The 19613-nt window shown below is 43.4% G+C and overlaps 1 protein-coding gene across 2 annotated transcripts in view; it reads left to right on the top strand.

Annotated features, from left to right (window-relative positions):
* HEATR3 (HEAT repeat containing 3) overlaps positions 1 to 19613 on the top strand; it is a 369897-nt gene that overhangs the window by 257322 nt on the left and 92962 nt on the right. Inside the window, exon 15 of one of the 2 annotated variants that reach the window (XM_053699552.1) lies at positions 19358 to 19613. This exon is cut by the window's right edge and continues 291 nt beyond it. The exons of the other annotated variant lie outside the window; for it this stretch is intronic. Coding sequence (XP_053555527.1) covers positions 19358 to 19480 — 123 coding nt within the window. The 3' untranslated portion in view covers positions 19481 to 19613. The remainder of the gene's footprint in view (positions 1 to 19357) is intronic. 2 annotated transcript variants of the gene reach the window in all.

A 19613-nucleotide genomic window follows, 5' to 3' on the forward strand; every position in this document is an offset into this window, starting at 1 on the left:
CGGCAGGCACTGTATTAGACACCTTATTTCTTAGGGGCTTTCCCAAAGCATAAGCAGAGTCTCATTTTCGCGCCGGTGTGGCGCACTTGTTTTTGAGAGGCATGGCATGCAGTCGCATGTGAGAGGAGCTCTGATACTTAGAAAAGACTTTCTGAAGGCGTCATTTGGTATCGTATTCCCCTTTGGGCTTGGTTGGGTCTCAGCAAAGCAGATACCAGGGACTGTAAAGGGGTTAAAGCTTATAACGGCTCCGGTTCCGTTATTTTAAGGGTTAAAGCTTCCAAATTTGGTGTGCAATATTTTTAAGGCTTTAAGACACTGTGGTGAAAATTTGGTGATTTTTGAACAATTCCTTCATGTTTTTTCGCAATTGCAGTAACAAAGTGTGTTCAGTTTAAAATTTAAAGTGACAGTAACGGTTTTATTTTAAAACGTTTTTTGTACTTTCTTATCAAGTTTATGCCTGTTTAACATGTCTGAACTACCAGATAGACTGTGTTCTGAATGTGGGGAAGCCAGAATTCCTATTCATTTAAATAAATGTGATTTATGTGATAATGACAATGATGCCCAAGATGATTCCTCAAGTGAGGGGAGTAAGCATGGTACTGCATCATTCCCTCCTTCGTCTACACGAGTCTTGCCCACTCAGGAGGCCCCTAGTACATCTAGCGCGCCAATACTCCTTACTATGCAACAATTAACGGCTGTAATGGATAATTCTGTCAAAAACATTTTAGCCAAAATGAACCCTTGTCAGCGTAAGCGTGGCTGCTCTGTTTTAGTTACTGAAGAGCATGACGACGCTGATATTAATATCTCTGAAGGGCCCCTAATCCAATTTGAGGGGGCCAGGGAGGTTTTGTCTGAGGGAGAAATTACTGATTCAGGGAACATTTCTCATCAGGCTGAATCTGATGTGATTACATTTAAATTTAAGTTGGAACATCTCCGCATTTTGCTTAAGGAGGTATTATCCACTCTGGATGATTGTGAAAAGTTGGTCATTCCAGAGAAACTATGTAAAATGGACAAGTTCCTAGAGGTGCCGGGGCTCCCAGAAGCTTTTCCTATACCCAAGCGGGTGGCGGACATTGTTAATAAAGAATGGGAAAGGCCCGGTATTCCTTTCGTCCCTCCCCCCATATTTAAAAAATTGTTTCCTATGGTCGACCCCAGAAAGGACTTATGGCAGTCAGTCCCCAAGGTCGAGGGAGCGGTTTCTACTTTAAACAAACGCACCACTATACCCATAGAGGATAGTTGTGCTTTCAAAGATCCTATGGATAAAAAATTAGAAGGTTTGCTTAAAAAGATGTTTGTTCAGCAGGGTTACCTTCTACAACCCATTTCATGCATTGTCCCTGTCACTACAGCTGCATATTTCTGGTTTGATGAACTGATTAAGGTGCTCGATAGTGATTCTCCTCCTTATGAGGAGATTATGGACAGAATCAATGCTCTCAAATTGGCTAATTCTTTCACTCTAGACGCCACTTTGCAAGTGGCTAGGTTAGCGGCTAAGAATTCTGGGTTTGCTATTGTGGCGCGCAGAGCGCTTTGGTTGAAATCTTGGTCGGCTGATGCGTCTTCCAAGAACAAGTTACTAAACATTCCTTTCAAGGGGAAAACGCTGTTTGGCCCTGACTTGAAAGAGATTATCTCTGATATCACTGGGGGTAAGGGCCACGCCCTTCCTCAGGATAGGCCTTTCAAGGCAAAAAATAGACCTAATTTTCGTCCCTTTCGTAAAAACGGACCAGCCCAAAGTGCTACGTCCTCTAAGCAAGAGGGTAATACTTCTCAAGCCAAGCAAGCTTGGAGACCAATGCAAGGCTGGAACAAGGGAAAGCAGGCCAAGAAACCTGTCACTGCTACCAAGACAGCATGAAATATTGGCCCCCGATCCGGGACCGGATCTGGTGGGGGGCAGACTCTCTCTCTTCGCTCAGGCTTGGGCAAGAGATGTTCTGGATCCTTGGGCGCTAGAAATAGTCTCCCAGGGTTATCTTCTGGAATTCAAGGGACTTCCCCCAAGGGGGAGGTTCCACAGGTCTCAGTTGTCTTCAGACCACATAAAAAGACAGGCGTTCTTACATTGTGTAGAAGACCTGTTAAAAATGGGAGTGATTCATCCTGTTCCATTAAGAGAACAAGGGATGGGGTTCTACTCCAATCTGTTCATAGTTCCCAAAAAAGAGGGAACGTTCAGACCAATCTTAGATCTCAAGATCTTAAACAAATTTCTCAAGGTCCCATCGTTCAAGATGGAAACCATTCGAACTATCCTTCCTTCCATCCAGGAAGGTCAATTCATGACCACGGTGGATTTAAAGGATGCGTATCTACATATTCCTATCCACAAGGAACATCATCGGTTCCTAAGGTTTGCATTCCTGGACAAACATTACCAGTTTGTGGCGCTTCCTTTCGGATTAGCCACTGCTCCAAGGATTTTCACAAAGGTACTAGGGTCCCTTCTAGCGGTACTAAGACCAAGGGGCATTGCAGTAGTACCTTACCTGGACGACATTCTGATTCAAGCGTCGTCCCTCCCTCGAGCAAAGGCTCACACGGACATCGTCCTGGCCTTTCTCAGATCTCACGGCTGGAAAGTGAACGTGGAAAAGAGTTCTCTATCCCCGTCAACAAGGGTTCCCTTCTTGGGAACAATTATAGACTCCTCAGAAATGAGGATTTTTCTAACAGAGGCCAGAAAGACAAAGCTTCTGGACTCTTGTCGGATACTTCATTCCGTTCCTCTTCCTTCCGTAGCTCAGTGCATGGAAGTGATCGGGTTGATGGTAGCGGCAATGGACATAGTTCCTTTTGCGCGCATTCATCTAAGACCATTACAACTGTGCATGCTCAGTCAGTGGAATGGGGACTATACAGACTTGTCTCCAAAGATACAAGTAAATCAGAGGACCAGAGACTCACTCCGTTGGTGGCTGTCCCTGGACAACCTGTCACGAGGGATGACATTCCGCAGACCAGAGTGGGTCATTGTCACGACCGACGCCAGTCTGATGGGCTGGGGCGCGGTCTGGGGATCCCTGAAAGCTCAGGGTCTTTGGTCTCGGGAAGAATCTCTTCTACCGATAAATATTCTGGAACTGAGAGCGATATTCAATGCTCTCAAGGCTTGGCCTCAGCTAGCGAGGACCAAGTTCATTCGGTTTCAATCAGACAACATGACGACTGTTGCGTACATCAACCATCAGGGGGGAACAAGGAGTTCCCTAGCGATGGAAGAAGTGACCAAGATTATTCTATGGGCGGAGTCTCACTCCTGCCACCTGTCTGCTATCCACATCCCGGGAGTGGAAAATTGGGAAGCGGATTTTCTGAGTCGTCAGACATTGCATCCGGGGGAGTGGGAACTCCATCCGGAAATCTTTGCCCGAAGCCACTCAACTATGGGGCATTCCAGACATGGATCTGATGGCCTCTCGTCAGAACTTCAAAGTTCCTTGCTACGGGTCCAGATCCAGGGATCCCAAGGCGGCTCTAGTGGATGCACTAGTAGCACCTTGGACCTTCAAACTAGCTTATGTGTTCCCGCCGTTTCCTCTCATCCCCAGGCTGGTAGCCAGGATCAATCAGGAGAGGGCGTCGGTGATCTTGATAGCTCCTGCGTGGCCACGCAGGACTTGGTATGCAGATCTGGTGAATATGTCATCGGCTCCACCTTGGAAGCTACCTTTGAGACGAGACCTTCTTGTTCAGGGTCCGTTCGAACATCCGAATCTGGTTTCACTCCAGCTGACTGCTTGGAGATTGAACGCTTGATTTTATCGAAGCGAGGTTTCTCAGATTCTGTTATCGATACTCTTGTTCAGGCCAGAAAGCCTGTAACTAGAAAGATTTACCACAAAATTTGGAAAAAATATATCTGTTGGTGTGAATCTAAAGGATTCCCTTGGGACAAGGTTAAGATTCCTAGGATTCTATCCTTCCTTCAAGAAGGATTGGAAAAAGGATTATCGGCAAGTTCCCTGAAGGGACAGATTTCTGCCTTGTCGGTGTTACTTCACAAAAAACTGGCAGCTGTGCCAGATGTTCAAGCCTTTGTTCAGGCTCTGGTTAGAATCAAGCCTGTTTACAAACCTTTGACTCCTCCTTGGAGTCTCAATTTAGTTCTTTCAGTTCTTCAGGGGGTTCCGTTTGAACCCTTACATTCCGTTGATATTAAGTTATTATCTTGGAAAGTTTTGTTTTTAGTTGCAATTTCTTCTGCTAGAAGAGTTTCAGAATTATCTGCTCTGCAGTGTTCTCCTCCTTATCTGGTGTTCCATGCAGATAAGGTGGTTTTACGTACTAAACCTGGTTTTCTTCCAAAAGTTGTTTCTAACAAAAACATTAACCAGGAGATTATCGTACCTTCTCTGTGTCCGAAACCAGTTTCAAAGAAGGAACGCTTGTTGCACAATTTGGATGTTGTTCGCGCTCTAAAATTCTATTTAGATGCTACAAAGGATTTTAGACAAACATCTTCCTTGTTTGTTGTTTATTCAGGTAAAAGGAGAGGTCAAAAAGCAACTTCTACCTCTCTCTCTTTTTGGATTAAAAGCATCATCAGATTGGCTTACGAGACTGCCGGACGGCAGCCTCCCGAAAGAATCACAGCTCATTCCACTAGGGCTGTGGCTTCCACATGGGCCTTCAAGAACGAGGCTTCTGTTGATCAGATATGTAGGGCAGCGACTTGGTCTTCACTGCACACTTTTACCAAATTTTACAAGTTTGATACTTTTGCTTCTTCTGAGGCTATTTTTGGGAGAAAGGTTTTGCAAGCCGTGGTGCCTTCCATTTAGGTGACCTGATTTGCTCCCTCCCTTCATCCGTGTCCTAAAGCTTTGGTACTGGTTCCCACAAGTAAGGATGACGCCGTGGACCGGACACACCTATGTTGGAGAAAACAGAATTTATGTTTACCTGATAAATTTCTTTCTCCAACGGTGTGTCCGGTCCACGGCCCGCCCTGGTTTTTTAATCAGGTCTGATAATTTATTTTCTTTAACTACAGTCACCACGGTACCATATGGTTTCTCCTATGCTATTATTCCTCCTTAACGTCGGTCGAATGACTGGGGTAGGCGGAGCCTAGGAGGGATCATGTGACCAGCTTTGCTGGGCTCTTTGCCATTTCCTGTTGGGGAAGAGAATATCCCACAAGTAAGGATGACGCCGTGGACCGGACACACCGTTGGAGAAAGAAATTTATCAGGTAAACATAAATTCTGTTTTTTCTGACAGAGGTCAGAAAATCAAAACTTCTAAGCTCTTGTCAAGTACCTCACTCTGTTCCTCGTCCTTCCATAGCGCAGTGCATGGAAGTAATAGGATTGATGGTTGCAACAATGGACATAGTTCCTTTTGCACGAATTCATCTAAGACCATTACAACTGTGCATGCTCAGACAGTGGAATGGGGATTATACAGACTTGTCTCCGACGATTCAAGTAGATCAAAAGACCAGAGATTCACTCCGTTGGTGGCTGACCCTGGACAATCTGTCACAGGGAACGAGCTTCCGCAGACCAGAGTGGGTCATTGTCACGACCGACGCCAGCCTAGTGGGCTGGGGCGCGGTCTGGGAATCCCTGAAAGCTCAGGGTCTATGGTCTCGGGAAGAGTCTCTTCTCCCGATAAACATTCTGGAACTGAGAGCGATATTCAATGCTCTCAGAGCTTGGCCTCAACTAGCAAAGGCCAAATTCATAAGGTTTCAGTCAGACAACATGACGACCGTTGCATATATCAATCATCAGGGGGGAACAAGGAGTTCCCTGGCGATGAAAGAAGTGACCAAGATAATTCAATGGGCGGAGGATCACTCCTGCCACTTGTCTGCGATCCACATCCCAGGAGTGGAAAATTGGGAAGCGGATTTTCTGAGTCGTCAGACATTCCATCCGGGGGAGTGGGAACTCCATCCGGAAATCTTTGCCCAAATAACTCAATTATGGGGCATTCCAGACATGGATCTGATGGCGTCTCGTCAGAACTTCAAGGTTCCTTGCTACGGGTCCAGATCCAGGGATCCCAAGGCGACTCTAGTAGATGCACTAGTAGCACCTTGGACCTTCAACCTAGCTTATGTATTCCCACCGTTTCCTCTCATCCCCAGGCTGGTAGCCAGGATCAATCAGGAGAGGGCCTCGGTGATCTTGATAGCTCCTGCGTGGCCACGCAGGACTTGGTATGCAGACCTGGTGAATATGTCATCGGCTCCACCATGGAAGCTACCTTTGAGACAGGACCTTCTTGTTCAGGGTCCATTCGAACATCCGAATCTGGTTTCCCTCCAACTGACGGCTTGGAGATTGATCGCTTGATTTTATCAAAGCGTGGGTTTTCAGATTCTGTAATAGATACTCTGATTCAGGCTAGAAAGCCTGTAACTAGAAAAATTTACCATAAAATATGGAAAAAATATATCTGTTGGTGTGAATCTAAAGGATTCCCATGGAACAAGACAAAAATTCCTAAGATTCTATCCTTTCTACAAGAAGGTTTGGAGAAAGGATTATCTGCAAGTTCTCTGAAGGGACAGATCTCTGCTTTATCTGTTTTACTTCACAAAAGACTGGCAGCTGTGCCAGATGTTCAAGCATTTGTTCAGGCTCTGGTTAGGATCAAGCCTGTTTACAGACCTTTGACTCCTCCCTGGAGTCTAAATCTAGTTCTTTCAGTTCTTCAAGGGGTTCCGTTTGAACCCTTACATTCCGTAGATATTAAGTTATTATCTTGGAAAGTTTTGTTTTTGGTTGCAATTTCTTCTGCAAGAAGAGTTTCAGAGTTATCTGCTCTGCAGTGTTCTCCGTCCTATCTGGTGTTCCATGCAGATAAGGTGGTTTTGTGTACTAAGCCTGGTTTTCTTCCGAAAGTTGTTTCCAACAAAAATATTAACCAGGAGATAGTTGTACCTTCTTTGTGTCCGAATCCAGTTTCAAAGAAGGAACGTTTGTTACACAATTTGGACGTAGTCCGTGCTCTAAAATTCTATTTAGAGGCTACTAAAGATTTCAGACAAACATCTTCCTTGTTTGTTGTTTATTCTGGTAAAAGGAGAGGTCAAAAAGCGACTTCTACCTCTCTTTCCTTTTGGCTTAAAAGCATTATCCGATTGGCTTATGAGACTGCCGGACGGCAGCCTCCTGAAAGAATCACAGCTCACTCCACTAGGGCTGTGGCTTCCACATGGGCCTTCAAGAACGAGGCTTCTGTTGACCAGATATGTAAGGCAGCGACTTGGTCTTCACTGCACACTTTTGCCAAATTTTACAAATTTGATAATTTTGCTTCTTCGGAGGCTATTTTTGGGAGAAAGGTTTTGCAAGCCGTGGTGCCTTCCATTTAGGTGACCTGATTTGCTCCCTCCCTTCATCCGTGTCCTAAAGCTTTGGTATTGGTTCCCACAAGTAAGGATGACGCCGTGGACCGGACACACCAATGTTGGAGAAAACAGAATTTATGCTTACCTGATAAATTACTTTCTCCAACGGTGTGTCCGGTCCACGGCCCGCCCTGGTTTTTTAATCAGGTCTGATCAATTATTTTCTCTAACTACAGTCACCACGGTATCATATGGTTTCTCCTATATATATTTCCTCCTGTCCGTCGGTCGAATGACTGGGGTGGGCGGAGCCTAGGAGGGATCATGTGACCAGCTTTGCTGGGACTCTTTGCCATTTCCTGTTGGGGAAGAGAATATTCCCACAAGAAAGGATGACGCCGTGGACCGGACACACCGTTGGAGAAAGTAATTTATCAGGTAAGCATAAATTCTGTTTTTACACATATGGTGCATCCATTTCAAGTGTTTCAGTATTTGGGTAACTTGTCCAAATCTGAAGACCTCAAGCAATGATCAAGTAGAGAGGTTTGTCATTAATTTAAAATGCAGTGAGTGCTTTTACAATAAAAATTGATTTCCTTCTGGCTTATGTGCTTCCTGCATTTCCTCTTATTCTTAGATCTCAAAACCAGAAACGGTTTCAGCACCTAGGTGGAGTTAAGGTGTGTAGGCTGTCAGGGTATATACCAGAACCCCACAAAGTAATGTAGCAAAGAAAGTTGCAGCAGCAGCACCAATTAGAATATAAATTTATTTAGCCGGAATAAAAATAAGACGTTTCAGACCTCATTCCTTGATCATGTATGCTTGATACATGAGATCCGAAACCTTGTTTGTTTTTATTCTGGCTGAATAAAGTTATATTCTAATTGGTCCAGCTGCAACTTTCTTACATCTCAAAACAATATGATTGGACAAAGTAGAGACCACAGCATTTCTGCTCTGCTAGCCTAGATATTACTAAGCCTACATCTTGTGATTGTTATTGTGTATAGATTTTTCTTTTCTTTATTATATTTTTCTTTATTTATTTATTTGCATTGATGTAGTTACATTCTTTATCTTTGGATTGAATACATTTATTGTGTTCTATGCTTATATTTTTACATTAAGGATTCACAAGACATTTGATCTTGTGCCTTTTAAAGGTTCAAATATCACTGTATCAATTATTACTAGCATTAAAGGGAGAGTCTACTTGAAAATGATTGTTTAAAAAGATAGAAAATCTCTTTATTACCCATTCCCCAGTTTTGCATAACCATCATGGTTATATTAATATACTTTTTACCTCTGATTACCTGTATCTAAGCCCCTGCAGACTACCTCATATTTCAGTGCTTTTTACAAACTTGTTTTTAGCCAATCTCTATATGGCACACATGAATTAGCACAGTCTAGTTGTTGTGCATGATCTAAAAAGCCTTGAGATAAGGGATGGCCTGTTGGGGCTTAGAGGCAGGCAAATTTAGAGGTTATTAGATTATAACAATGCTGGTTATGCAAAACTGGAGAATGGGTAGTAAAGAGGTTATCTGTCTTTTTAAAAACTCTATCTATAATAATTAGTGCAACAATTCTTAGAGGCAGTAGCCTGTGTTCATTCTTGATACATCCCTACGTGTGACATGCCAGCACATATGCACTGAACAGGCAAGAGTAGAAAAAAACTAGTAAACTACTTGTGATCCATCAAGGACACCATAAAGACACTTTGCTGACAAAGACTACAATTTCAAGATGAATTATTCATTCTGTAAAGCAATGAAGGCACAAGTGCCATTGATTCTTAAACATCCTTCATCAAAAAATCTTTCTTGGGCCGCTGAAGCAGACATTTCTTGTCAAGATTTGTGTAAAGCAGCAATATGAATTGTCTCCCATTTTAAAATGTTAGACTGGGTATGAGGCCAGATTTGGAAGAAATGTTCTGTTTTGGCTATTAAAGTTGTTTTGTTTGTTTTTTTACCTATTTCTCTTGTAAGATGTATCGAGTCCACGGATTCAGCCTTTACTTGTGGGATATTCTCCTTCCCAACAGGAAGTGGCAAAGAGAGCACACAGCAGAGCTGTCCATATAGCTCCCCCTCCAGCTCCACCCACCAGTCATTCTCTTTGCCGGCTCTAAGCAATCGGAAGGGTAAAGTGAATGTGGTAAAAAAAAATGTAGTTTTTATTTTCTACAAGCACGAAGATTTCTGCAGGGAGGAAGATGATTTTAGCATGTTGTAACTAAAATCCACTGCTGTTCCCACAAAGGACTGAGGAGTGCAAGAAAACTTCAGTTGGGGGGAACGGTTTGCAGGTTAGGCTGCAATAAGGTATGTTCAGTCTTTTTTTTTCTAGACAATACTGTGATAATGCTAGAGAAGACTGATAATATCCCCATGAGGGAATGGTAAGCTGTATTCAGAGACTAAGTATGGAATTTCAAGCTTACATAACAGGGCTAGTTTATGCTGGTTGACACTACTTTCAAGGCAAACGGTTTTTATTGAAAATATCGTTTTTTTTAGACACTTTTAAGGTTCCTTTGGGTTTCTTTCAGGGGTTGTTACCCACATGGCTAATATTAAAACACTTTGGAGTGTTTCTTTAGGCCTCACAAGCACCGTAGTGAGGTGGGAGGGGCCTAATTTCACGCCTCAGATGCGCAGTTATTTTTGACTAGAAGTTCAGGCTGTTTCACATGGAGGGTCCTGCTGCAGTTTGAGGGCCTATAAGAAGCTTTTTCCCCACAAATCTGGTTCCTAAGGGCAGGTAGGGCCACAGCAGAGCTGTGGCAAGGTGCTGAACGTTTTTTAACCGTTTTTTTTGGCTTCAAAGTTTTGCAAAATTGTGTGCCTTTTTTATCTCTTAAAGGCACAGTAAAGTTTTTTTTTTCAAAGTGTGTTTTTACTTGATTAAAGTGATTTCCAAGCCTGCTTGTTTTACTACTAGTCTGTTAAACATGTCTGACACCAAGGAAAATCCTTGTTCAATGTGTTTAGAAGCCATGGTGGAACCCCCTCTCAGAATGTGTCCCACTTGTACTGATATGTCTATACACTTAAAGAACATATTGTTACACTTAAAAATGTGGCCCAAGATGATTCTCAGACAGAAGGTAATGAGGTTAGCCCGTCAACCTCTCCCCAAGTGTCCCAACCAGTTACGCCCGCTCAAATGACGCCTAGCACCTTTAGGGCGTCTAACTCTTTTACCTTGCAAGACTTGGCGGCAGTTATGAATAATACTCAGAGTTCTTATCTAAACTGCCCGTGTTACCTGCAAAGCGTGATAGCTCTATTTTAAGAACAGATAATGAGCATTCTGACGCTTTAGTAGCCGTATCCGATATATCCTCACAACGCTCTGAAGTTGGGGTGAGGTATGTGCTGTCTGAGGGAGAAATTTCCGATTCAGGAAAGGTTTCTCCTCAGACAGATTCAGATATATTGGCTTTTAAGTTTAAACTAGAACACCTCCGCTTATTTCTCAGGGAGGTATTAGTTACTCTGGATGACTGCGACCCTATGGTGGTCCCAGAGAAATTGTGTAAAATGAACAAGTACCTGGAAGTTCCTGTTTACACTGATGTGTTCCTGGTCCCTAAGAGGATTGCGGATATCGTTACTAAGGAGTGGGATAGACCAGGTATTCCCTTCGTTCCCCCTCCTGTTTTTCAGAAAATGTTCCCCATATCTGACCCCATGCAGGACTCGTGGCAGACGGTCCCTAAGGTGGAGGGGGCTATTTCTTCACTTGCTAAACGCACAACCATACCAATTGAAGACAGTTGTGCTTTCAAAGACCCTATGGATAAAAAAATTAGAGGGTTTACTTAAGAAAATTTTTGTTCAACAAGGTTTTCTTCTCCAACCTATTGCGTGCTTTGTTCCTGTAACTACTGCAGCTGCTTTCTGGTTCGAGGCGCTGGAAGATGCGCTCCAGACGGAGACCTCATATGAGGACATTATGGACAGAATTAAGGCTCTTAAGCTGGCTAATTCTTTTATCACAGATGCCGCTTTCCAACTAGCTAAGTTAGCGGCAAAGAATTCAGGTTTCGACATTTTAGCGCGCAGGGCGCTATAGCTAAAGTCCTGGTCGGCCGATGTGTCGTCAAAATCCAAACTCTTGAACATCCCTTTCAAAGGAAAGACCCTCTTCGGGCCTGAATTGAAAGAGATTATTTCAGAAATCACTGGGGGAAAAGGCCATTCTCTCCCTCAACAAAATAATTTTCGTTCCTTTCAGAATTTCAGGAGCGGTCTCGCTTCATCCTCCCCTGCTGCAAAGCAAGAGGGTAACTCTTCCCAACCCAGGTCAGGCTGGAACAAGGGTAAACAGGCCAAGAAGCCTGCAGCTGCCTCCAAGACAGCATGAAGGGGTAGCGCCAGATCCGGGACCGGATCTAGTAGGGGGCACACTCTCTCTTCGCTCAGGCCTGGGCAAGAGATGTACTCGATCCCTGGGCCTTAGAGATTGTATCCCAGGGATATCTTCTAGAATTCAAGGACTCCCCTCCAAGGGGAAGGTTCCACATTTCTCGTCTGTCTACAGACCAGATAAAGAAAGAGGCGTTCTTACGCTGTGTAGAAGACCTACATACAATGGGAGTGATCCACCCAGTTCCAATTGCGGAACAAGGGCTGGGTTTTTACTCAAACCTGTTTGTGGTTCCCAAGAAAGAAGGAACTTTCAGACCAATCCTGGATCTCAAAATTCTAAACAAATTCCTCAGAGTTACATCATTCAAGATGGAGACCATTCGGACAATCTTACCAATGATCCAGGAGAGTCAATATATGACCACCGTGGATTTAAAGGATGCGTATCTGCACATTTCTATCCACAAAGATCATCACCAGTTTCTCAGGTTTGCCTTTCTGGACAAGCATTACCAGTTTGTGGCTCTTCCTTTCGGGTTGGCCACTGCTCCCAGAATTTTCACAAAGTTGCTAGGGTCCCTCCTGGCGGTTCTAAGACTGCGGGGCATAGCAGTGGCGCCTTATCTAGACGACATCTTAATTCAGGCGTCGACTTTCCAAAGAGCCAAGTCTCACACGGAAATTGTATTGGCCTTTCTGAGGTCTCATGGGTGGAAGGTGAACATCAAAAAGAGTTCTCTCTCCCCCCTCACAAGAGTTTCCTTCCTAGGAACTCTGATAGACTCGGTAGAAATCAAAATATTTCTGACGGCGGTCAGAAAGTTAAAACTCTTAAACACTTGCCGAGCCCTTCATTCCATTCCTCGGCCATCTGTAGCTCAGTGCATGGAGACAATCGGATTAATGGTAGCGGCAATGGACATAGTCCCTTTTGCACAGATACACCTCAGACCACTGCAACTATGCATGCTCAAACAGTGGAATGGGGATTATGCAGATTTGTCTCCTCAAATACAGCTGGACCAGGGGACCAGAGATTCTCTTCTCTGGTGGTTGTCTCAGGATCACCTGTCTCAGGGAATGTGTTTCCGCAGACAAGAGTGGATCATCGTAACGACCGACGCCAGTCTGTTGGGCTGGGGTGCAGTCTGGGACTCCCTGAAAGCTCAGGGCTTATGGTCTCGGGAAGAAGCTCTTCTCCCGATAAACATTCTGGAACTGAGGGCGATATTCAACGCGCTTCAGGCATGGCCTCAGCTAGCCGCGGCCAAATTCATCAGATTTCAGTCGGACAACATCACGACTGTAGCTTACGTCAATCATCAAGGTGGAACAAGGAGTTCCCTAGCAATAACGGAAGTAACCAAAATAATCAGGTGGGCGGAGGATCACTCCTGCCATCTCTCAGCAATTCACATCCCAGGAGTAGACAACTGGGAGGCGGATTTTCTAAGTCGTCAGACTTTTCACCCGGGGGAGTGGGAACTCCACCCGGAGGTATTTGCCCAGCTGACTATGGGGCACTCCAGAATTGGATCTGATGGCGTCCCGTCAGATTACCAAACTTCCTCTTTACGGGTCCAGGTCCCGGGATCCCCAGGCGGTGCTGATAGATGCTCTAGCAGTGCCTTGGTCCTTCAATCTGGCCTATGTTTTTCCACCGTTTCCTCTCCTCCCTCGTCTGGTTGCCAGAATCAAGCAGGAGAGGGCTTCGGTGATTCTGATAGCGCCTGCGTGGCCACGCAGGACCTGGTATGCAGCCCTAGTGGACATGTCATCTGTCCCACCATGGACACTTCCAATGAGGCAGGACCTTCTAATACAAGGTCCTTTCAAGCATCCAAATCTAATTTCTCTGCGTCTGACTGCTTGGAGATTGAACGCCTAATTCTATCAAAGCGTGGTTTCTCTGAGTCGGTTATTGATACCCTGATTCAGGCTAGAAAGCCTGTCACCAGGAAATCTACCATAAGATTTGGCGAAAATATCTTTGTTGGTGTGAATCCAAGGGTTACTCATGGAGTAAGATTAGGATTCCCAGGATTGGAGAAAGGATTATCAGCTAGTTCCTTAAAAGGACAGATATCTGCTTTGTCTATTCTTTTACACAAACGTCTGGCAGAGGTACCAGACGTTCAAGCGTTTAGTCAGGCTTTAGTCAGAATCAAGCCTGTTTATAGACCTGTGGCTCCGCCATGGAGTCTGAATTTAGTTCTTTCAGTTCTGCAAGGGGTTCCGTTTGAACCTTTACATTCCATAGATATTAAGCTTTTATCTTGGAAAGTTTTGTTTTTGGTAGCTATCTCTTCTGCTCGAAGAGTTTCAGAGTTATCTGCTTTACAGTGTGATTCACCTTACCTGGTTTTCCATGCAGATAAGGTAGTTTTGCGTACCAAACCCGGTTTTCTTCCTAAGGTTGTGTCTAATAAGAATATTAACTCTTCTTCGAAGAAGGAACGTCTGTTACACAATCTTGATGTGGTTCGTGCTTTAAAGTTCTATTTACAAGCAACTAAGGATTTCAGACAAACACCTTCATTGTTTGTTATCTATTCTGGTACGAGGAGAGGTCAGAAGGCGACTGCTACCTCTCTTTCCTTTTGGCTGAAAAGCATCATCCGTTTGGCCTATGAGACTGCTGGCCAGCAGCCTCCCGAAACAATTACTGCTCATTCTACCAAAGCTGTGGCTTCCACATGGGCTTTTAAAAATGAGGCTTAAGTTGAACAGATTTCTAAGGCAGCGACTTGGTCTTCGCTGCATACTTTTTTCAAATTTTCCAAATTCGATACTTTTGCTTCTTCTGAGGCTATTTTGGGAGAAAGGTTTTACAAGCAGTGGTGCCTTCCGTTTAAGGTACCTGTCTTGTTCCCTCCCTTTATCCGTGTCCTAAAGCTTTGGTATTGGTATCCCACAAGTAAAGGGTGAATCCGTGGACTCGATACATCTTACAAGAGAAAACAGAATTTATCCTTACCTGATAAATTACTTTCTCCTACATTGGTGTATCCGGTCCACGGCTTCATCCTTACTTGTGGGATATTCTCAATCCCTACAGGAAGTGGCAAAGAGAGCACACAGCAAAGCTGTCCACTCCCCTCAGGCTCCGCCCCCCCAGTCATTCTCTTTGCCGCTTTAACTAGTAGCATCTCCACGGGGTGGTAAAGAGTATGTGGTGTTTAGTTGTAGTTTTTTATTCTTCTATCAAGAGTTTATTTTAAAATAGTGCCGGCTTGTACTATTTACTCTGCAGCAGAAAATGATGAAGATTTCTGCCGAGAGGAATATGATTTTAGCACCAGTAACTAAAATCCATTGCTGTTCCCACGCAGGACTGTTGAAACCAGAGAACTTCAGTTGGGGGGAACAGTTTGCAGGCTTAACTGCTTCAGGTATGATCAGTCACTTTTCTAACAAGACCTAGTAATGCTAGAAGACTGTCAGCAATCCCCTCTGGGATAGGTAAGCCATTTTTCTTAGACTCTGTATAAGATGAGGGTTCTTATTAAGGGCTCTATGCTGGTTGACACTTTAGTGGGCATAATCGATTGCTTTTTAGCATGTTTTTCACTATAATTAAGGTGTTTTTTTCAGACTTTAAAACACTTTTGGGGTTTAATTTGCACCTGGCACTTATTTGGACACCTAATCTAGTCAGAAAGGCCCCTCCACTCTGGAATGAAGAGGGAGGAGGCCTCATTTTTGTTTTGCCTAGGCAGTTCATGCAGCTTCACGTGGGGAGTCGAGAGGCATCAGAAAAGACTCCAGAGAGGCTTATTTCTTACTAAAATAATCCCTAAGGAAGGTAAAGGCCACAGTGGAAGCTGTGGCATAGTACTGTAGTGTGTTTAACCGATTAATTGCTGTTATTAGCTCCGGTTTGGGCATTAAGGGGTTAATTGGTCTGAATATTTGTGTGCAATCTTTTCAAAGCATTAAGACACTGTGGTGAAAATTTCATTAAAATCGGATGTTTATTTGATGGTTTTTTGATGTTTCAATAATAAAGTGTGCACTTTTATTATTTAAAGACACAATAACGGTTTTGTAAAATATTATTTTATTGCATTGAAGATCTGTTTAAGTCTGTCAAACATGTCTGACCCTTCAGATAACCTATGTTCTGTATGTTCAAAGGCCAAGGTGGTTCCCCCATTAAATTTATGTGTGAAGTGTGCCATAGCGTCCAAACAGCTTAAGGACTGTACAATCACACTTAAAGATATAGCCCAAGATGATTCTTTAGCTGAAGGGTGTGAAGATAGCTCGCTATCCTCTCCTTCTGTGTCAACACCAGCTATGCCCGCGCAAGCGATGCCCAGTACATCTAGCGCACCAATTGCTATTACTATGCAGCAGTTAGCAGCAGTAATGGATAATTCTCTCACAGCATTTTTATCCAAACTGCCAGCTTTTCCTAGGAAGTATGATTGCTCAGTTTTAAATACAGATAATGAGCAAGCAGACGCAGAGGATAATTTATCTGTAGTGCCCTCACATCAATCTGACTTGGCGGTGAGGGAGGGCCTGTCTGAGGGAGAAATTTCTGACACAGGAAATGTTTCTCAGCAGGCAGAGCCTGATTCTATAGCATTTAAATTTAAGCTAGAACACCTCCACGCCCTACTTAAGGAGGTCCTAGCTACGCTTGATGATTGTGAACCTTTGGTGGTCCCAGAAAAATTGTGTAAAATGGATAAATTCTTAGAGGTCCCAGTACACACTGATGCGTTTCCGATACCTAAGAGGGTGGCGGATATAGTGAATAAGGAGTGGGAGAAGCCAGGTGTACCTTTTGTTCCCCCTCCTATATTTAAGAAAATGTTCCCCATTGTTGACCCCAGAAGGGACGCGTGGCAGACGATCCCTAAGGTAGAGGGGGCAGTTTTAACGCTAGCTAAGCGCACGACTATACCAATAGAAGACAGTTGCGCTTTCAAAGATCCTATGAATAAAAAATTAGAAGGTTTACTTAAGAAAATTTTTGTTTCAACAAGGTTTTCTTCTTCAACCAATTTCTTGCATTATTCCTGTAACCACTGCAGCTGCTTTTTGGTTTGAGGAATTAGAAAACTCGCTCCAGAAGGAGACTTCTTATGATGAAGTCATGGATAGAATTCACGCCCTGAAGTTGGCTAATTCTTTCATTACAGATGCCGCTTTTCAGTTAGCTAAATTAGCGGTGAAATATTCTGGTTTCGCAATAGTGGCGCGTAGAGCGCTTTGGCTAAAATCGTGGTCGGCGGATGTGTCGTCCAAAACAAAATTGCTTAATATTCCTTTCAAGGGTAAGACCCTATTCGGGCCAGAGTTGAAAGAAATTATTTCAGATATCACTGGAGGAAAGGGACATGCCCTTCCACAGGATAGACCTCTCAAAGATAAAAATAAGTCTAATTTTCGTTCCTTTCGCAATTTCAGGAACGGACCGGCTTCTACCTCTACAGCCACTAGGCAAGAGGGTAACGCATCCCAACCCAAACCAGCATGGAAACCATTGCAAGGCTGGAACAAGGGTAAACAGGCCAAAAAGCCTGCTGCTGCTACCAAGACAGCATGAAGGCGTAGCCCCCGATCCGGGACCGGATCTAGTAGGGGGCAGACTTTCTCTCTTTGCTCAGGCCTGGGCAAGAGATGTTCCGGACCCCTGGGCACTAGAAATTGTCTCTCAGGGGTATCTTCTAGAATTCAAGGATCTTCCTCCAAGGGGAAGGTTCCACATGTCTCGCTTATCTTTAGACCAGATAAAGAGACAGGCATTCTTACATTGCGTAGAAGACCTTTTAAAAATGGGAGTGATACACCCAGTTCCAACAGCAGAACAAGGACTGGGATTTTACTCAAACCTGTTTGTAGTTCCCAAAAAGGAAGGAACTTTCAGGCCAATTCTGGACTTAAAGATCCTAAACAAATTCCTCAGAGTTCCATCATTCAAAATGGAAACCATTCAGAAGCATTACCAGTTCGTGGCTCTTCCCTTTGGATTGGCCACTGCTCCCAGAATTTTCACAAAGGTGCTAGGGTCCCTTCTAGCGGTGCTAAGGCCAAGGGGCATTGCAGTAGCACCTTACCTAGACGACATTTTAATACAGGCGTCGTCCTTTCACAAAGCAAGGGCTCATACGGATATTGTTCTAGCCTTTCTAAGGTCTCACGGGTGGAAGGTGAACATAGAAAAAAGTTCTCTGTCCCCGTTCACAAGGGTTCCCTTCCTGGGAAAGAAATTTATCAGGTAAACATAAATTCTGTTTTCTCTTGTGATGTATCGAGTCCACGGCCCGCCCTGGCTATTAAGTCAGGTGGCTTTTTTGTTTAAACTACAGTCACCACTGCACCCTATGGTTTCTCCTTTTTCTTCCTAACCTTCGGTCGAATGACTGGGGGGTGGAGCTGGAGGGGGAGCTATATGGACAGCTCTGCTGTGTGCTCTCTTTGCCACTTCCTGTTGGGAAGGAGAATATCCCACAAGTAAAGGATGAATCCGTGGACTCGATACATCACAAGAGAAAGTAATTTATCAGGTAAGCATAAATTCTGTTTTTTAACGATCACTGATTTGTCTTAACCAACCATTGTGTTCTATTGCTCAGTAAACCTTTGTTGGTTAAAGATACGTCTGCAATCCAGAATAACTTTAAACTGAGCCATGCTTATTAAAACTTTCACTTATTTCCAATGTTTCTCCATATTGTTCTGTAAACATTCCTTCCTTTTGGCTGAACAAAAAAGTACAAGTGAAACAGTGGCAGGATGTGAAAATGAGGTCTTAGGCTTTGGGTTTTCTTCCTCTAGTCTTTGTTGGTGAGTGCTATATGGGGTGTAAGCCAAGATATGGAAATTTTGGCAACTGTAGCTAAACCTCTGTATCAGGCTACACCAGAATTTGTATTGTTTAAAAAGATAGATATTCCCTTTTTGCTTAACCAAGTTATGTTAATAGACTTTTTATCTATGTGATTACCTTGTATCTAAGCCTCTGCAAACTGCCCCCAGTTATTTTGGCAGACTTGCATTTTAGCCAGTAAGTGATGACTCCTAGGTAACTCCACGGGCGTGAGCACAATGTTATCTATATGGCACACATGAACCAACAGCCTCTAGTCATAAAAAACTGTCAAAATGCATTCAAATAAGAGGCGGCCTTCAAGGGCTAAGAATTTTGAATTTGAGCCTACCTAGGTTTAGCTTTTAACTAAGATTACCAAGAGAACAAAGTAAATTTGATAATAATTCAATTGGAAGGTTGTTTAAAATGACATGCCCTATCTGAATAATGAAAGTTTTTTTTTGACTAGACTGTCCCTTTAAGGGTGTGTCAGTTTTTAATTTTAGGTGTATTTTGGAACTTACATTTTGCATTTGCTTTCCTCCACAGATATTTAGGTAAAGCTGCTATAAGAATGCAGTAGGTTTGGTAGTGTTAATTTGTGACTGGTGAAAACTTTACAATAAAAATGTCCTGCAAGTTTTTTTTTTTGGTTTGTTTTTTTTAGGTATATATTATTTATACATGCCAATATTTATACAATGTATTATAAAGCAGAGTCCTGTTCCAATGACATCACTACTTCCTCCCTTCCAATGTATAGTTTGCTTAATTTTTTTTTCCTTCTATCCCTAGATAAGGAAGGAAGGTCGAGAGAAATACAGCACTGATCAGCTGTGTGTCCTGGACAACGTGAAAATGAACCTCAAGCGGTTCATATCTTATCAGGAGAATATAGAGAAAAAAATAAAATCCTAAAGGATTTAAAACTATTATGTTAAAGTATTTTTATTTTTTTTATATATATACCATATTCTAACCAAGTGAGAGTGATCATGGAGTATCCTTCACACACAAAATCAAAAAAGCCTAAGAGACTGTCTGTACATTT

The sequence above is a fragment of the Bombina bombina genome, chromosome 1 (assembly GCF_027579735.1).
Source record: "Bombina bombina isolate aBomBom1 chromosome 1, aBomBom1.pri, whole genome shotgun sequence".
Taxonomy (NCBI): domain Eukaryota; kingdom Metazoa; phylum Chordata; class Amphibia; order Anura; family Bombinatoridae; genus Bombina; species Bombina bombina.